Genomic DNA, 18,974 nt, shown 5'->3' on the forward strand with positions numbered 1-18,974 from the left:
TGAAGGATGGGCTCTTCGATTTTTGGCCGCTGCAGGTGGATGGTGGCACCATTTGCAGAGAAGGTAGGGAGAGGGTGAGGTGTTTCGGGGCAGAAATTGAGATTTCGGCTTTGAAGATGTTCAGTCTGAGATGCTTGGGAGTGGTCTGCCGCTCAGCAGAAAGACCCGGCCCAAGAGCCAGTCGAGAGACCCCGGTGTGGGGAGGGCAGGCACTCAGCCAGGGGGAGGCTGTAGGCAGGGGTGGTGGAGGAAGAGTTCCCACCACTGCACAGGGGAACCCCCCGGGGAGAGAAGGACCCAGCAGCAGAGACCAGGAAGGGATGGCTGGAGTCAAGAGAGGGCAGCCAGCCATACAAAGAGGAGCATAGGTTATGAACCGGGGCAGGTGACAGCTAGGTCATCGATGACCTCAGGGCTGTGGTGCTGGAGTGGGAGGGGTGCAGTGGGAGTACGCTGAGGTCCAGGAAGGAGGCCTGGGCCTGCGGGGGAGGAGGAGGTTTCTCTTGGGGTTGGGGGGCAGAATGCAGCTGTGTGTAGGGACAGCAGCTGCAGACGGGGGTGGGCAGCATGGATGGTGGTTTGTGGCGGGGCAGGGGGGGGGGAAGGTGAGGTGGGATTGTCTGTACCTACATCCTCCACGTGGGTCCAGGTCGTAGCATCCCCTGAGAGCTGGAGTGCGGAGGGGACAGACTGAAGGAAGAGAGGAGGGTCCCAGACAGAGGCCAGCCATCCAGCTGGTTCCCCTTATTGGAGTGGCCTACCAGAGGCCACCCCCTGGGTGCTGAGAAAGAGGTCGGACCCAGGTTTCGCTCTGCTGGGTCCTACCCTCCCCTGCTCTTCATCTCAAACCTCTCTCCTTGGCGTCCAGCCCCCCATGTGTGAGTGGGGCAGGTGGAGCGGCCCCAGAACCGCGGTGGGGGGGTGCGTGGACCCAGAACTTCTCTCCAGGCTGTGGTTGTGCTGGGGGGCAGCGAGGCCTTCTGCGGCTCATACCTACTGTGGGCCCCCAGCAGCCATTCTGAGCTGTTCTTTCCTATGTGGCTTTTGAAAACTCAGAGGTCAAATGAAGTGGGGACCAAAGGTGGTGCCCTAAATGGGAGAGGTTGGTCAGTATCTGTTTGCCCCAGTTCTGTTTGATTGCCTTTTCTGCCACCCAGCTGCAAATTCTAGACTCCACACTTCCTCTCCTGGACACTGGAAATGCTCCGCTGACGGGAGGCCCTGGAGGGAAGGGATGTGGGTGCGAGGAGAGTCCCAGCCTTGCCCTCAACCTGGGCCCCCTCCGGTCATGGTGTTTCACCTCTCTGCTGAACCTCGCGCTCTCACTGGCCAAGTGGGATCATGGTCGGACTTCACAGGGTTGAGAGGTCCGGGCTCAGTCCTCGGGCCTGCAGACATTGAGTCGCTGAGGATCTGAACATCTCCTGGGTGCAGACACTCTCCCAGACCGTGCGGGCTCAGCAGAGATGCGAGCCCGGCATGCAGAGGGACTCCTGGCATGGGGGGGAGGTGTCTCACAGGTGACTAAGAAAGTTCTCCTGGCCCTGCCCTCAGCCTCTCCTTGCTGTTTCTCCAGGGTTTAACTCCCTCGTGGGCGGTGTGATGGGCTTCTCCATCCTTCTGAGCGCGGAGGTGTTCAAGCATAACGCGGCGGTCTGGTATCTGGACGGCAGCATCGGTGTGCTGATTGGCCTCACCATCTTTGCCTACGGGGTCAAGTAAGTGCTCCTTTTGTCTCCGCTTCCCCAGGAGCCACGAGTGGCTGAGTTGGCACTCTTGACTCTCATGCCTTGTCCCTATGACCCCTCTGAGCCCAGGTGAGTTCAGGCGACTAGCAATGCCCCCAGCAGGGGCCCGGCATTTTCTCTCTCACGAGGGTCGTAGTGATGCACGGGCAGGGCACGTTTGTGGGGTGTCCTCATAGGTCAAGTGCCTCCTGCCCTATGGGGTGCTCCAGGGGGCGGGGCGCTCCAGGGGGCAGGGCCCAGCAGCACCACTCTGCCAGACCCCACTTAGAGCATTTTTTCCGAAAGGGACGTGTCACTGCAGAAGGGCCACACTCGGGGGTAAATCCAGCCTGAGTCCTGTCACTGAGGATGCGCTGTGCAGGCATCACTGTGTTCCAGCATCCAAGCTGGAGTCGGCCTTTGGGAGAACCGTTTGTGAAAGGCACTGGGTTTTTAATTGTTAAGGCGCTTCCTGCCTCCCATGAGGACAGCTGTAATAAGGAAGATGGACCATCAGGGTCGGCCAGGATGGAGCTGGTGGGAACGGATCATGGAAAGGCTGCTTTGGAGACAGCAGAGTCGTCCCACACACCCTGTTCAATGCTGGAGTTCCTGTTTGACCCAGCAGGTGTCATTCGTTGGTGTCTACTCCAGGGAAAGGAAAACATGCGTCCCATAATGACTTCTGCATGCATGATCACAGCAACGTTACTGATGGTAGCCAAAAAGTAGGCACAACCCAGAAGTCTGTTAAATGGATGAATGGATCCTGTAGTAGAGCTGTATCACAGCGTAGTCCTCAGCCCTGAGAAGAGTGAAGCATTGCTTCAGGCCACAGCGTGGATGAACCTTGAAAGCACGGAACCAGATGCAAGCAGCCGGTCAGAAAAGGCCATGGGTTAGGTGGTTCCATGGAGAGGACATACCTAGGAGAGGCCAGAGCAGGGAGACTAGAAGTAGATCATCAGGTTGCAGGGGAATGACTGCAGGTGGGCATGGGGTTTCTTCTTTGGGTGACAGAAGGGTTCTGGAATTAGATGGTGGTTATAACCTTTGGACATACTAAAATGAACTGTTTACTTGAAAAGGTTGAATTTTATGGTATAGAAATGAGAATTTCTAAAAAGCCTTCTGCTTCCTTCCCCAAGCCCACAAGGGGGTGACCTTGGTGTTTCCTTTCTGCAGACTCCTCATCGACATGGTGCCCAGGGTGAGGCAGACCCGCCACTATGAGATGTTCGAGTGATGGTGGCCAGCGGGGCCCGGGCCGGCTGCTCTGCGTCCGCACCAAGACCGTCAGGACAACGAGGCTTCTACACAGGCAGATGGTGCCAATATTTCATTGAACATCCAGTTTCTTTCTTGGCAAGTTTGTATTCATGGGAACAAGATCTGCCCAGCCGGTCAGTCGGCACCGCTCCCCCTTGCTACACTGCCCCCATCAACTGTGTTAGGACAATGCGCACAGGAGGGGGGACAGGCTCCACCCCCTCCTCCAGCGAGAACTGACCTTTTTCTATTCTCTGCAGTAAAAAAGGTTCTTGTGGGTAAGGTAAGATCTTTACTTGGCAGAAAGTTCCTCTGCGGTGCTCTAAGCCTGAAATGGATAGCAAGTGACCAGACCCACCTCCTCTGGACCCCTGGTAGCCCCTCCCGGTCCAGAGTCTCGTGTCTCCTGGCAGATTCTAAGGGAAGACTGTCCCTTTAGTCCCTCGCCCCTTGACATGCCCAGAACCATCAGTACAGATCACTTCCTAATTTCTATCAAGGTATTTCATTAGTTTCATACTGTTTTACTAATCCTGACTCTATAAACAGATTTGTCCAAAAGGAGACCATTCTATTTTTAAAGTACTTCATGACCCACGTATGAGCTTTGCATGGTTGAACTAAGCACATGACCCTGTCTTGTACATTCAGAGCCTGAACCTACATGTAAAAACAGGATCCATTTTTGAGAGATGTGAAATGACAGTTTATTTGTAATAAATAATTATATAATCTATCCATATATGCATATATCTATATGCTGTGTTAAGTGGTAATGGTACATTACAGTCTGTTAGAGATGGCTTGCCCCTCTGTAAGGAACAAGATGTTCTCTGTTAATGTAATGTTAGGTGTAGACTCTGTAAAAATGTTCCCCCAGCACACAACATTCTGTACCTCTGGAGCTGCTGCTCGTCCAGGCGACAGTGTCTGACCAATAAAGACCTTTACCTGTTTTGTATGGTACGGGGAGGTTATCTTGCAGCATTCTCACTGTCCTGGGCGGGTTTTCTGTTGTGGATGGAAGAGGCTGTGGACGGGGTCCCTCGGCGGCGAGTGGGGGGGAGACCCTGAAGGACCGTCCTGAGGGACACTGTGGGCCCTGCGAGGTGGGGGGGCTGCACGGTGATTTGGTGGTGTGCTTGGGGGCTGTCACTGGCTCACTGAGGGGAGGTGGTTCATTCTGAGGCGTCACTGACCTGGATTCAGTCTGACACGTCCCACGTGGTTCCTTGGAAGGCATTTTGAGGAGGGTTGCCTGGGATGTTAATAGGTCATGTGGAAAAAAGAGTTAACTGTACGAGCAGGTCTGGGAAATGCAAGATTCGAAAGATTTCTTTTCTCACTGTGTCTGGCATATGCTGTGGAAGCTTCAGGAGAGGAAGCTGTGATGGAGTACCCCTCAAACGTAAGCACTCCGGTTTTGACTGGCACGTGTGGGGACTCGTGCCCCATGGTGGCATGACGGGAACTGCGTGGTGTCTGTGTTCCAGGCAGTAGCCAAGAGTTCTGCTGGCTTCCGGGAGGCCAGCCGTCACTCGCCAGCATGGTTTCAGACAAGCCCTTGGTGTGGGCATGGACATGACCTTCCTTCTTTCCAGGGTATCTCTTTGCACTCCCCCACCCACCAGGAAAAGCCGACCAGTCCTCTCTCCAATGCTGTTCCCTGGAGGTGCAGGCAGGACCGGGGGAGCGGCTCTGAAACGAGTCTCCGGGGATGCCACCTGCGGGAAAGACTCCTCGAGGGTAAAACCGTTCCCTCCCTACTCCTGCCACATACCTTCTCATCAGTGTTTCCCGCAGGGTCTGCGGATGGTGGCCGTCATCAGTGGATGCCGGCACTGGAGGAGGCCGCTGGGTTTGTCCTGGGTTTGACCCTGCGCCCAGCCCAGACCCCCAAAAACCACTGCCACCTGTCACACAACAAAAGTTTATTGAAAAATAAAGTTCTCCCTAGTTCTCTCTACAACATTGGAAAACAAAGCAGTGTTCTCTATGCAGGTACAGTACACGTGGACAGCGACACCTTACTTGCAGAATCCTGCACTACGGAACCCCGGAAGTGAACAGCAGAAAACGGTTGTACCAGGAGCTCTTTGAAGACACACACGCAAACGGCCGTTAGCTTAAGGACATCAAGGTCGGGACAGCAACTACAGTAGGAAGGATGGTACCCTCTCCTTTGGCATCGATCCTTCTGCTCTCGTCCCGTGAACACTTGGGCATGACAGTGAGCACCGTGCTTCCCAGGTCTGCTCCATCTTGGCTTTGGCGGAGGTGGTGGCCCCGTAAGGTCCCGTCCTGCTGTTCCCAGCAAGGCTTTCGAGGCCTGCGGCATTGCCCACCTGTCTGAGCACCCACATCTGTCCCCCGACATGGGCCCCCCCCTCCATAGGAGCACACAGCTGCCCTCTGCCGTGCCTCACCAGCTGCCGGGGGTGGGGGGGCGTGGTCCTAAAGCATCACAGAATCTGGGGTTAGACGGAACAAAGCTCTGAAGAAGGAAGATTCCAATCTTATTCCCACAAACATAGAAGACTGCTGATTCCCCTAAAGAACACGAAGGAACTCAGAAGGACCCTGGACCCCAGCAAATTCATCCACACTCCCAACTGCAGTCTATCCAGAATAGTGTCGAAATAGAAGATAAAACTCTACGACGGGGAAGAAAGCCGCGAAACCCCCGATACAACAAAAGGCAAACTGGTATTTAGGTGATCTGGGAAAACATCACTGAGCAGCCTCTTGGGAGCGGTTCTGCAGACACTCTGTACCCCTCAACCTCCCTGCCCGCCATAGCTCCACCTGAGTGGTCAGATCGTTTTGGGGTCTCCAGGCTGGCCGAGCCAGGCTGGGGGAGAGGTGGGTCTTCTCGGGGAACGGGGCCAAACAAACACACGACCGCTAATCAGCCCAGGGTCCGATCCCTGTGGGTTGGACTGTGGAGGGGCTGCCCCGGCCAGCAGGGAACAGCAAAGGGACTTCCTAGGGAATGACAAAGTTCAACTGGTCATTCCTTTCTCCTTAAATAAAACACAGGAAGTCTTTATTACTTCATTTCAGAGGAATATAGTTAACTGATTTAAGGGGTACAATCTGTCCGAGAACTTACTTTAATTATAGCTCAAAAAGTTCTACAAAGAAGAACCCCAGCATGGTCCAGAAGACATCAGTGGGGTGAGGTCCAGCACTGGGTCACCCTTTTCGTCTCCAGTTTACACATTCTTACAGCCTAGTTCCCTCTGGGGATGAAGTCAGGAATAGTTGCAAATCAGTCAGTGCACTCGGGGATACAGTAACATTTCAACCAGCAGGATGGGCACGGGACTTGGACATCTCAAACCAGAAATTCGTACAACATTCCATCAACTTGGAGGAGTATTTTCATGGAGGTATAACTTAGCTCTTGATTTCTCAAATTTTATGAAATGCTAACAATAACAATATTTAACATTTACGAGGGCTTACTATGTGCCAGACACGGCTAAACACTGAATCCTCACAAAAACCCTAAGTGCTAAGAAAGCGCGGGTAACTTGTTTCTGCATCTGAGACTATACAGCTAATTTGGCCTTTTGCTAGAAAAACTTAAGCTTCCAGTTTTTGCTGAAGCCAACAGGAATGAAAGAACTCACCCTCAGCTTTCCAGGTAGGAAATCCCCACCTCCCCAAAGAAGTCTGAATCTCCTTCTGTCCATCCCTCTCTTCCCACGGAGATGTTCTGCAGCCCTACCGGGATGGATGGGATTAGAATGAAGCCAATGTGGAAATTAAAATATTTTAAAATAAATAAAGAAATCCAGGCTTGGGATGGTAATACAACCGAGCCTGTCGTTAACAAAATAGACCTTTTTTTTTTTTTTTTAAATCAAAGATTTTGGGGACATAGGAAAAGATGGTATTTGTCCCAATTATATACACAACGTAGGTACACCAACTTGGAGAAATCGGGTGGCTTTTGGTCTCAAAAGCACAAACCCACCTGTATACAGCATACAGTTTTATCACCTTTACTCAAATAAACCCCATGTTCCCTGAGGAAACAGCAGGGGTTGCATGTTCTTTCCCCCCTTATGATAATCACATCAAGTGGGGACTGCTTTTTTCCCAGTGCAACCTCCCAGATAGGACTGGTCTCGTGCCCCAGCCACACATCACCAGGGTGCCTGAGTTGCAGGGAGCACAAGCCTGTTGGTGACCAGCTCTCCTCAGATCCAAAGATGTGGCCAGCAGCCCGGGAGGAAGCCAGACCTTCTCTTGGGGGTTCTCATTGCCTCATGGGGGTGCAGGAGCACAGAGGCTGTGGCCTAGGGGGCTGGGAGGGTATTTCTGGTGCCCAGCCTGAGCATCCTCGGTGACACAAGGATGTGTCCTATCTTCAATGGTACCAAGATTCTAAAAACCAACCCCAAAGAAAAGTGAAAAGGCACATCAGAGAAACAATAAATACCAAAGAAACATTCTTACTATTTCAAAACATAAAGCAAACACACACACAGAAGCAAACTAAAGCAGTGACCAAAACCCAGTCCAAGCAAAAATGCAAAAAGTGTCTCCATTTGTACATGTGCAAATCAAATTACTTACATGAAATAAAGGAGGTGTTTACTGGCATTAAAAGAAGTGTGCTTCCCCTTTCCAGAGTTTTCACTCCCAAAAATGTTTACGGTTCAAAGGAAAGCTTTCTCTCTTTTAATAAATTAGATACATTTCCCTCATGTTTAAGAATTTGGTAAGATCACAGTGGCGCGCGGGGGGCGGGGGGGGAGCCAAATTTTACTAAGGAAAAGAAAATGGACAAAAACTGGCAAGGTATGCTTATGACATAGGGAGACAAGGATCCTGGTTTAGGATCTCTGTCCCTGCGGAAATCGGCAATTAAAAACTGGTTTAGGATTCTGTTCAGATGGCAGTAGCAACACCACCAGAGGCTCCCAGCTGTCCTGAGAGGCACAGTCCTCTCTCGGGGCAGCCAGCCCTGGTGCCCCTTCCACACAGGGTAGATGGAGGCCTCCTCCCTAGTCTCCCCTTGGGGGATGGGGGCAGGGCACTGATCAGACCTGGGCCCCTGGGGGTGGTGGCCTGGGAGCTGGATACATTTGGGTGTCACTGCCTCTACCCTAGAGCCCCCAGACACCTGGAGTGCAGGTTTGCCCTGGAGCAGCAGCCCCACCTGCGCAACTCCAGGTCCTTCTGGCCACTACTGGACTGTAGGAGTGGGGGCTGCCACAGGGATCTTCAAGCGTGGGGAAGGGCTCTGCCGGCCTGCTACACCTGAGTCCTGATGCAGAGGAAAGGTATAGGGAGGCTGAGAGGCCCTGAGCTCAGCAAACAGAATAGCCACAAACAATCCCCACAGCTTCCAGAACACCATGCCGGCACGGCAGCTCTCCCAGAACGATGCTTCCCAGCTTCCTTGCTTTCTGAGTCCCCAGGCTTACTCAAACAGCTCTGCAAAATGGGTTGGTTAATCTGGCCCAACGAAAGAAATCCGGTCTCGGCCCGCAGGCTCCCCCTGCTGGCCCAGCGCCTGCCTGACAGCCTCACCTCTGGAAGCTCCCAGAAGAGCCCAGCAGAGGGCGGCCCCGGCCCAGGGATTGCTGCCCGGGGAGCTCAACGGAATTGCCACAACCGAGGGTGAAACCCAGAGGCCCATTCATAGGGAAAAGCAGTTCCTAACAACACAGAAGGCAGTTGTTTTCCTACGCAGGAATTGCCCTTGCAAAACTTGCAGGAACATTAATATATATATACACACACACGCCGGATCACCAAGATTATCTCGACTCACATGCCCTTGCTGCTGGGCTCAGGCAGAGGGTGCTCTCCGCGCGTTCCTGAGGGGTCCCTATCGGAGCTCTCCCCGTCACATGTACTCAGGGGCCACCCGAAAGCTGCTGCTCCTCACCCCCTTTACTCTCTGATGTTAGAGGAGACATTCAGACCAACCGAGAGTCTAAGGGGAAAAAAAAGGCTGGCTGTGCCCTAGATACTATTTACGCATTAGGGAAGAATGGAGAAGTAGGCACAGTCTAACTTCCCATACCTAAAGGCTCCACAGGCCTCGTGGTCTGCAAGAGGCAGCATTCCTGATCTAGCTCCCTTCCCGAAGGCCCACCCAACCGTGAGCCCTGCCAGCCTGTCCTGTGGGGCAGAGGCTGCGCTGGCTGTCCCGGATGGCAGCCAGGGTTCCGGCAGCAAGGGTGCAGGGGCGGAGCATGGTGCTAGGTGACCAAGGCACTCGGCCACCAGGGAGGGCTGGGGGGCTCAGGCCACAGCTCATGACTGGGATGTTCTGCAAGGAGGAGAAGAGGGCTCACCGTTACCGCCTGGAGATGCCAGGGGCTTCACAGGAAACACACGCACTTCCACCCAGAGCACTGAAGCAGGGCGGGGCGGGGGCAGGAAGCTCCCACCATGGTGGACAGTGGGGAACTCCAGGGTTAGCGGGGGACATCCAGTGAGTCTGACTGGGCCAACCTGTAACTCAGGATGCCACCTCCCCCTCTCCCCCAAGAGTACTTGAGCCTCAAGTAAGAACCAGCATCAGACTCCAGCCCCATGTGAGACACACAGCCATGCACCCACGGGCGATCGCCAGGACCACACAGTACATCCAGCCGGCCCGCCCCTGCTCCCCCTGCCAACATCAGGGCCATGGAGAGCCTCCTTCCTGCAACTCTGGTGACAGCAGACACAAGAAGGAATAAAACACAAGCCCACCTGTCTGGAGCACAGCTGTGGTGGCGTCACTGGTTCTTAGGGGCCGGCTTCATGCCTGTCCACCCCCAGCTCGGATCACCCACTTCAGGAGTAAACCAGCGTGACCCATGTTTCTACTTTCCTCCTTCCAGTGGCACTGGAGAGAGGGTGGAGTCCCCACCAACCAGCAAATATCAATTCCCCGATCCTGTTTTTCTTTCCTAAAGGAAAGGTGTGGGGCCAAGGTGCGCGCACGTGCATGCGTGTGACGGGGGTAGGAGGGGGAGGGTTGAGGAAAGGAGCTCTCACTGCAAAACGGCCCCATCTTTGGTCCCTGGCTGGGCTCTCAGGACAACACGGGTCTGTCCCCCCATGCCCAGGAGGTGCCTGTTCTCTAGCTGCCATCTGTCAAGCATACGCAAGACTTTCTTTTGTTCTGCTACTCTCCACTTTGAGGAGCTAGGTCCCCGCAGCTGCCCTCAAGGGAGCCACCAGCCCCACAGTGCACCCTGTCTCCCTCCTGCTTCCTTTTGGAAGCAGACAGGAGTAATAATACAGTGAAGGTGGACAGTAAACAGTGGGAAATCAGAGAAACAAGACGTGATCTGTTGCCCTCCCTGTTCCCCTCCCTCCCTCCCAAATAAATAAGTTAATGGGTTTAGGAATGTTGCCTTAGAAAGTTCTTTCCGACAAGCTCCATTCCTCCTCTGGTTCTGTTTTCAATGAATCTTGAGACTCTCTTCCTGCCTTGGAGCAGCTGCAGTGACAGTCTCCTCAAGAAATAAAAAGGAAGTTGTGCCAAGGAGAAGCCAGGCTCCTGCCCTGACGTCTGCTCCTTCTGTTTCGGCGAGGATTCCGCTGTTGGTGCTCGGACCACAGAAGGAGCAATACCAAATTGAAACCTCCCAGCATAAAGTTCAGGCTCTGGGGAGAGTCCCTGAATGACATGATGTCTGTCCCCCGGCCCTGTCCCGTTGGGGTTGGAGCCCCTGTTTCTCCCCCCGGCAGAGTGAATGCGGGGCCGAGCCAGGGGCCGCTATAGACAGTCTTTACAGAGAGCCACCTGGCCCTTGATGAAGTCCCGGCAGGGGCAGACCCTCTGGTGCCGGGGGTGGGCGCCGGCACAGCTGAACAGCAGGAGGTCACCTTGAAACACACAGTGCCTGTTCTTGGGGTCGAAGGAGGGCACCAGGATGTCCTTGGTCAGCTCCGAGCTTTGGCAGATCACCTCGTACCTGAAAAGGAAGAGAAAGGCATGTGTGTTGGAGAGGTAGGAATAGTCCTGTCACTGGCTTCTCTGGCCCGCCTCCTGCGGTGTGGGGAGCACGCTGGGGCCACCTGTCATAAAAAGGAAATGGTAGTCACCCTCTGACGTAGCAATGCCCTCCCACCAGGAGTCCACGCTTGAGAAAGGAATGTGTGCAGGAATGTGTGTTCAAGGCTGCCTACTGAAGCAGTGCTGTAAGGGAGACAAGATGGAAATAACCCGAATACTCACCCAGTGGGGAAGGAAGGGTTGAAGGGTTTGCAGCACGTTCTGTGTTTTCAGAGGTCCCTGCAGCCCTTGAGAAAGAATTAGGTAGAAATGCAAGAACCAGCACGGGGAGCTGACCTCGAGGAAGGCAAGTGACCGGAGGAGATGCTGGGGACCAACCTGTACGTGTATGCACTTCGAAACTTGAGAGGGCTACCCCCTCAAGCCTTAGCAATGGTTATCTCAGACGGGTGAGAGTGGGGCAAAGACAGGCATTATTTAAATATTCTGAAGAACTCTGTTTAATATTTTTATTGGTGGTTTAAAAGGATTCATGTGACATGGCCTTAGTCTCCCATCAGATGCTCTCCTGGCGGATGGCGGGGGTCCCAGGGCATCAAGTCACCGGAACTCTGCAGTCATCTTGGTCCATGGCCGTAGCAGGCTCCCTCCCTCCCCCTTTTTGACAGTTAAGTGTGTGAGGCGTCAGGACTGCTGGGCCGGACGCAGGACTGGGAATCCAAGCCCTGACTGCAAACCTGCGCTCCTGCTCCTCCTGCCGTCTTCTTCCCACAGCTGAGACCCAGACCGTGGTGGCTTTGCTTCCTGCAACTGGGGCCACCGCCTGCGGGGCTGGGGGTAACCAACAGCACCGGCATGTGATCTCAAACAAGAGCTGTGTCCTTTCTCCTCTGGCCTTGGATACACTGGTCCCAGCCACCCCATGGCCCTGAGAGCAAGAATGCCTCAGCAGGTGTCCAGCACGGCGTCCCAAATGCCAGGTGGGACCAGTTCAAAGGAGAGAGTGTAGGGGGGCCGCGCAGTCCTGTGTTTGAGTCCCAACTTCATCTCTATGAGCCTCCCTTTGCCTCAGTTTCCTCTTAAGTACAGTGGGAACAGAGAATCCTCAACTCAGGGAGGAGGCGCAGAAATCAGTGCTCCTAGAGCACTTGGCAGAGTGCGGCTCTGCCACCATCATCATCATCATGGTCACCCTGGCAGGGCAGACACGAGATGGGCTCTGCCACCTCCCTCCCTCACCCCGTGCCATGAATGTGCCAACCATCTCCATTTTGTTCCCTGAGATCTCCACTCTTACTAACAGGGTGAGGATCCCACTGTAGGCAGCTCCCGCAGTCACGAGGGAGCTTTACGACCTCTCCCAACGGCCCTAACTCCTCTAGCTGTGGTGTGCCAGCTGGGAGACGTAGGCACCCAGGCCAGGAAGGTCACAGACCATGAAAACAAGGGCAGGAAGGGCGGATTTATGGATTTCCTTAAAAAAAAAAGGTGAGTCGGAGATTTGGGGCTACCAGGTCCTCTGCAGGATACCCCCGCTGGCCTACCCGCAGAAAGGGTCTCCAGAACTCAGCTATGCACTACAGGATTCCATATGGAGCAGAGCTTTAGAATACAGAGGCTTAGATTATTTATTTGTTCAGGTGAATTAGAGCAGCTGCTATGTCTTAACTCAAGCCAGGTGCCTTGTGCACTGCTAACCAGAAGTGTGGAAAGCTCTCCAACTCTCAGACCCCATGGCGGAGGGTCTAACAGGAGCCATGCAGAAACCCTCTGGTTCCTGCCCCGGGTCACCCAGGCAACCTCTAAGCACGTGCTCCCAGGAGTGAGCACACACGTGCATGTGTCCGTGAACACATCTCAGCTGAAGCCGCCGTGGAAGAAGCCTGCTACGAATGATGTCCGGAGACCACCACAAAGGGCACAGTCCCCAGCATGACAGGTGACCCATCACGGGGCAGCTCACTGAACGTTCAGGGGACGGGGCCATGGGTGCAGACGGCTCCAGACACTTGTGAAGGACATCGCACCACCAGGCCCCCAAGAGGCGCTCCCTCTTATGAGCGTGCCAGTCCCTGTCCCACAGCCCCAGGCAGGCAGGAGGAGCACTCTACCATCCTCGGGCCAGAGTCAGAGAGCTGAGGGGATCTTCCCCATTGCTGGAGTGTGTCTGGAAACCAGCCTCCCCTCTCCCCACTGGTGAATCTCTTCCCTTTTCAGAGCACGCATGGTAATGCCTCTGCTTCCCTGTTGTGATGTCTATCTGTCTGTCTCTCTTGGCCACACACACTCTCACTCCACTCAGAGACATCAAGCACACTGCTGCTTCCTTTCTTTAGGGCCCAAAGGTGCTGACCTCTCTGCAGCTGGCCTCGTGCAGGATGGGAGGGGGTTTCGGAGGCCCAGCGGCCCTGGGTTCGCATTTACAGCTCTGACCACCTTCCCAGGGGGCTGCCTACGTCCTGAGAGGTAGAGACAACTCGTCCTTCCTGAGACAGACGGACACAGGATGAAGGGATGCCAGCAGGACCCCACCTACTGGTTCTACTCCTCGCCTCCTCCCTGCCCCTGAGCTCCTCCCCTCCCTCAGCACCTGCCCTGCTTGTTCCTGCCCTGAATCCACCAAGTCCCCCAGACTCACTCATGACCTCTCTGACTCAGCCGCCAAAGTGCTCATGGTCTAGACTCCATGGTTTAGAATTCCCCAACTTCGAAAAGAAATGCCTAACTCGATCATTTAATATTTTAGAAGCTGTAACTTGAAAAGGTAGCAAAATTATAAATAAGGTGTGACCGTGACACATGTCCCTACGTATGGAGCCAAGGTCCTGCCGTTGGGGCCACCCCAGCTTGGACTCTGGCTTTTCCCGGGGCCTCTGCCTCTGAACCCCCGCCCCCTGGTCTGTGCCTGAATTATGCATGTTCTGGGCATGAGAGTCTGGGGCACCCCCCAGCACTTACACCGTGCCCTGTGTGAATGGGAGCTCCACGACCAGCTGCCTCACTGCCCCTGATTCGAGATGACAGCACAGGAAACTCCAAAAGGCCTGATCTATGTGATGCAAATTCCTACTACGCAGTAGGGATAGACAGTTAGTTCTTCAAGGTTCTTCAATCATTCTTCAAGGTCATGAGCACCAAAGACTTAAAAGGAGCTTAAGCTGAGAACCCAGCCCCAAAGTGGAGAAGAGAAAGTAGCATGGGCTTGGAGGAGCCACTCATTTTGCTAACTGGCCATGAGTCAGGACTGCCTCATATGGAGCAGACCCTCAACAGACCCCCAGATAGCTGGAGCTTTACAGCATTATCAGTATTTACGAATGCAGGAACAAGGTGTTCAACAGGCCTCTTACATTCAGGGAATTAATCTCAGACAGATTTATTATGGAATTAGCGTTCAGTGCTGCCTCCTTGGGAGAAAACCCACATGGCTACAGTGGGGTTTGGGAGAGGGTTTTGAAGCAGTCCCATGGCACAGGGCTTAGCCACGGAACAGCTCCGTGAGGCCCTCTGCCCTCAATGGGCTCTGCAGAGTATGAGGAGGTGCACAGGGAGGCTTGGGGAGGGGCCTGGCTTTTCTGGTCTCAGCCTGGCAGCCTTAATCCTGCTCCACGGCCCAAGGCTCTCTGGAGGAAGGGGCCATTCTGCTCTGTCCTGAGCACCAGCTGTACATTCTCTCACCATCATACGGGCTGCCCTAATCTTATAGGGGAGAAGATGGATGGAACAGAGAAAATTAACCCACTGGCTCCCCTTTCTATCCCTGCACTGGACCTAGACCTTTGCTCCGGAGACAGGCCGGCTCTGTGGGACCCTGTGCTATCTGAGCCAGGTCCTGAGTCTCTGACCCGGGCAGGAGCCCTGACTCCTGCCTGGCTGGGAAGGAAGGGCCGTGCTGTAGAGGAGTTCCATTTGGCTTCCATTCCCAGGATGCAGCTTCTCATCTGTCCTTCTCCAGAGGTGGAGATGGGAACTGCATGGAGACAGCTGTGTGTGCACTGTCCCTAATCTACTTCCAGCAAATCCAGACTTCCATAGAGAGAGAGAGATACTCAGCGTTCTCAAAAAGCTACCTTGCTAGAGAAGGTAGCCAAAGGAGCCAGTAGGAAGCCCTTCCCGGGATACCAGAATTCAGGATATGTGCTATGGAGGAGCACATTCTAGAACCATCTTTATGTAGCAGACCACTACCCCCTCTCACAAAGTTTCTGTGGTGACAGAGGACAGCGCCATACTGAGTCTCTTCCAGCCTTTGTTTTAATAGTGGAATCAATGTGGCCTTTGAGCTTGGTCTTCACATAAAAAGAAGGGGAAACCCCAGCATCCTCCACACCTCTACTCAGAGGCGCTTTCCCGCAGGCGAGATTTGAGAGGCCACGCTCTCTCTGGAACAAAGGTTTTATACCATGTTTGAGAATAAGATGATGTATCGCCAGGACGAGGCTAGCTCAGCCATCTGTGCACAGATGACCACAGATGACCGACCACTGCAACGAGGCATGAAGCCAGCACTGGAGAAAGGCAGGCCATGAGCGGCGAGCACAGTCCATTTCTTAAATCTCTACTTCAGGACTGGACGGTACCACTGCTCTGCTGAGCATTTAGGGTTGGGACAGCAAGTCTCTTCACCAGAGCTTTTTGAGGGCTCAGTGATTAAGTCAGATAAGGCCCAGGGTGGGTGTAATGAAAGCAGGGAACACAGACTTAGTACTCACAGGGGTCACGAATCAGAGGCCAGAATAAACCTCACATAGAAATCTGGGGTCTGCAAATGCCAAGGGAAAGGAATGGGATCGCACCAAGTAATGCAGGCACGAGGGGAAGCACTCCAGCCACCAGGGAAGCCCTGTCTGGGTCTGGGTGCCGCTCTGGCCTGTGTTTCCCATGCCACCCCGCCTCCCTGCTGTGGAACCCAGCGCTGTCAGGCCTGCTGTGCCCCTGCCGTGCTCCACGTGCCAACGGTGCTGGAATCAAGTGCAAGAGGGGACAGGGGCCACAGGAGGGGGAAGGTGGTGAGGGGACTTGCTGTGGGCAGTTCAGTGCCATCTCCCAACCCTTACTTTTCATTGCTTTCGCACTCCCGGGGTTGTGCTTCTGAGCCCATCTCCGTTCCCGCAGTTCTCGGGTATAACATAACACACCGAACCTTTTCCACAATCTATGATTCCAAACACCGGCCTTAGTTTTGCAAATATAACACCCGTGTTCGAACTCTCAATCTGTCAGTGTGCCAGGTGACCTCATCCACCAAACAACAAAACTGCTGGTCTAGTTTTCCGGGGGAGTGCGGCAGTGGGCGGGGTTGGGGGGACCATGCCACAACCTGCTCCCTAAGGCTCGTCCCTCTCAGCCCAACTCCGACATGACCCAGAGGCAAGCTGGAGGCTGGCCTGGCCCTGATGACCCCCAGCACTTACTTGAGCAAGTCCTTGTCCTTGTTGAGGTGCTGGAAGAAAGAAGGCTCGCAGATGAGCTGGTTCTCCTGGCACACCTGCTTGCAGGACTGGCCGGGGTCAGCAAGCTTCACCTGCAGGGCGCTCAGCGGCGGCCACATCACCTGCCCATGGCAGAAGTCCTACAATGACAAGGAGGCTGTCAGTCCGGGGAGCAAGGACTCAGGCAGGGATCCCGGCCTGCCCAGCAGCCCAGACAAGGAGAGGCAGCCCGTGCCGTGGAGAGAGCAGTGAAGTCCAGGAGGTGGGAGCTGGGCAGGCTTGGTGGGAACAGCCTCCTCTGGGATGAGTTCCTTGGTCAGGGACATGTCTGCTTCATCCACAAAGGGGGCAAGAGTATCAACCACACAGGGCTCGAGGTGACAGTAACCCATGGCATGTGTACAGCATCTTGCCCGCTGGGGATGGGGACTGTTCGTTACCGGCACCTTCAGTCCCGCTATTCGAAGCCTCCATCCCTGAAGGTCCATCTCCAGGCCCAACCTCACCAGCCATTCTGTTCTTAGCTCTTAATCCAAAGGCGTTTTCAGTGTCTACCTAATGTGGCAGATACCCAGGGGGATACTGTTGCGCAAGCGCTAGCTTTGACTAGTGACATGGAGGGGTCTGCAGGCAGGGTGGGTGGAGCCTGCCTCAGGGTCAGGGCCTTGGTGGGGGCTCAGAGTTCCTGAGTTGAAAACAGTCTTAAGGCCATGCTAATTCCACTAGGGAACCAGCCTGAGGACATGTGACAGGAGGCGAAGGAACCTGGCAGGGAGAGGTGCCTGTGGCCCAGCAGTTGCAGGGGTGCCTGGTGTGGGGGAGAGCTAGTGACTTTCAGGCTCTAGAGGGAACGCAGGAAGACCTTTTTGGGCCAGGAAGCCGACCGTGTGGCTCAGTGAAGGAGCAGGGGGGTGACGAGCGTGCTGACCGAGCCGGGCTGGAGAGAGGGCCTGGAAAGAGCAGGAAGCTCTCCGCCCTGCCACCCCAGGCTTGCGTTCCAGCTATACCCTGAGCAGGCACCAGAGGTGGGAACTCCTGCACTAGCCATACGGGGAGCTCACTCTGTTCACACACTGGATCTGGAGTCCTAGTCAGGCTGCCCCAGTTGCAGAAGGCAACAACCCTGCGGGAGACCTGAAGAGCCAGGCCTGCTTCACTGTTTCTGGGCGGGCGTGCCCTCGGGAGTGCTCAGAGCTGCTCAGGATCCTGGGCTCTGAATTCTATGGTAGGAACCCACCCTATAGACCTATGGGGACACACGGGGTCCAAAGAAACCCACCCAGGACATCACAGCAGCAGTGTTAGAGTAGAAGCAAGAGATCTGAAGTAATCTAAAAGCTGTATTTCACTAGCTGTTTAAACACAATACTCCAAAATGTAACAGATCTCTATGTACTGACATGGAAACCTCTTCAGGACATCCTGAGGGCTGAAAAAAGCCGGGTGAAGGACGGTGAAGTGTGTTTCCATGTGTGCCAAGCACGGGACGGGGGAGAGGCTGGAAAGGTGCTTAAGAATGTGCATAAGCTCCTACAAGAATCTGTCCGGTTGGCATGGGGGCCACCGAGAGGGGAACGGAGTCTGGAGTGGTAGGGAGATTCTCTTCCCAGTGAATGTCCTTCTGGAATATCTTCTTTGTCCTCATGTTTCCTGTTTTTGGTCTGTGTGGATGAGGAGTGGATTTATAAGCTCAGGGTCCTGGGCTCCCAGAAGCCGCACCCGCATAGGAAGTGTTTCAGGCCCCCAGCCCCCTGGGCTGGTCTCGTGGAGCACTGCAGGTGGGCCTGGAGCGGCGGGTGGCTCCAGCTCTGCTCAGTCCCTTACAGTGAGGGGGTGCAGCTGCGGAAATCAGGTCAGAGCGGCATCCAGGGTGGCGCTTTTGTATTGCTTGCATTTTTTTTTTTTTTTTTTTTTAATTTGTGCTTGTACTACTTTTAGTGAGCAAAAGAAAGTAGAAAAGACCAAAGGGAATGCCGCCCAGGCTCTGCAGGTAGCGGCTGTGAGGGCGCCTCCTGCCTCATCAGGAAAACAAAGGTGATGACACTGATGACTTCCTATGGCCTCTGCGTCTCCCTCCTTCCCGAAGGAGGCCATGCTGTGACCTGCTGAGAAGGGCGATGCAGGGCAGGTTCCCTTCCAGCCTTTTCCAATCAATGATGGGGACCCCAACGAGCAAGGCAAGCCCACTGCGGTCCTCCGCGTCCCACGACTCTCAATGTGAGGGGACTGGACTCCTTGAGAGCCCGAGTGAGTTTGGTGGCCAACAGACAGAAACCCTTTGCTGTGTGTGGTTGAGACACCTTGGAAGTGGATTGACAGCAGCTGAAAACAGAAGATTCCAGAGAGCCTCACACTGCAGAGATGCTAGGAATACACTGGATTATTTAGACACATGAGGACCCAGCCTAACCTTCTGAAAGTGATGCATGGTGGGAAGACCCTATCTAACTCCTCAGATTCATGACGATTTTTTTTTTAAGTTTTACTTATTTATTTGCGAGAGAGCAAACAAGGGAGAGCACAGTGGGGTAAAGGGTAGAGGGAGAAGCACGCGTCCTGCTGACCATG

The 18,974-nt window shown here is 54.3% G+C and overlaps 2 protein-coding genes across 4 annotated transcripts in view; one reads left to right on the plus strand and one right to left on the minus strand.

Annotated features, from left to right (window-relative positions):
* The window catches only part of TMEM163 (transmembrane protein 163), a 223,957-nt gene extending 220,891 nt beyond the window's left edge, over positions 1-3,066 (plus strand). The window contains exons 7-8 of the mRNA XM_059394407.1: positions 1,577-1,718; positions 2,913-3,066. Of these exons, the coding sequence (XP_059250390.1) occupies positions 1,577-1,718; positions 2,913-2,973 (203 nt within the window). The 3' untranslated portion in view covers positions 2,974-3,066. The remainder of the gene's footprint in view (positions 1-1,576; positions 1,719-2,912) is intronic.
* Positions 3,067-4,912: 1,846 nt separating this feature from the next.
* The window catches only part of MGAT5 (alpha-1,6-mannosylglycoprotein 6-beta-N-acetylglucosaminyltransferase), a 337,143-nt gene continuing 323,081 nt past the window's right edge, over positions 4,913-18,974 (minus strand). For all 3 annotated transcript variants that reach the window (XM_059394405.1, XM_059394404.1, XM_059394406.1), the window contains 2 exons: positions 16,389-16,546; positions 4,913-10,933 (listed from right to left, as the gene is read on the minus strand). In XM_059394405.1, coding sequence (XP_059250388.1) covers positions 10,735-10,933; positions 16,389-16,546 — 357 coding nt within the window. In that variant the 3' untranslated portion in view covers positions 4,913-10,734. The remainder of the gene's footprint in view (positions 10,934-16,388; positions 16,547-18,974) is intronic.

This window comes from Mustela nigripes, chromosome 3, assembly GCF_022355385.1.
Source record: "Mustela nigripes isolate SB6536 chromosome 3, MUSNIG.SB6536, whole genome shotgun sequence".
In the NCBI taxonomy this organism is placed as follows: domain Eukaryota; kingdom Metazoa; phylum Chordata; class Mammalia; order Carnivora; family Mustelidae; genus Mustela; species Mustela nigripes.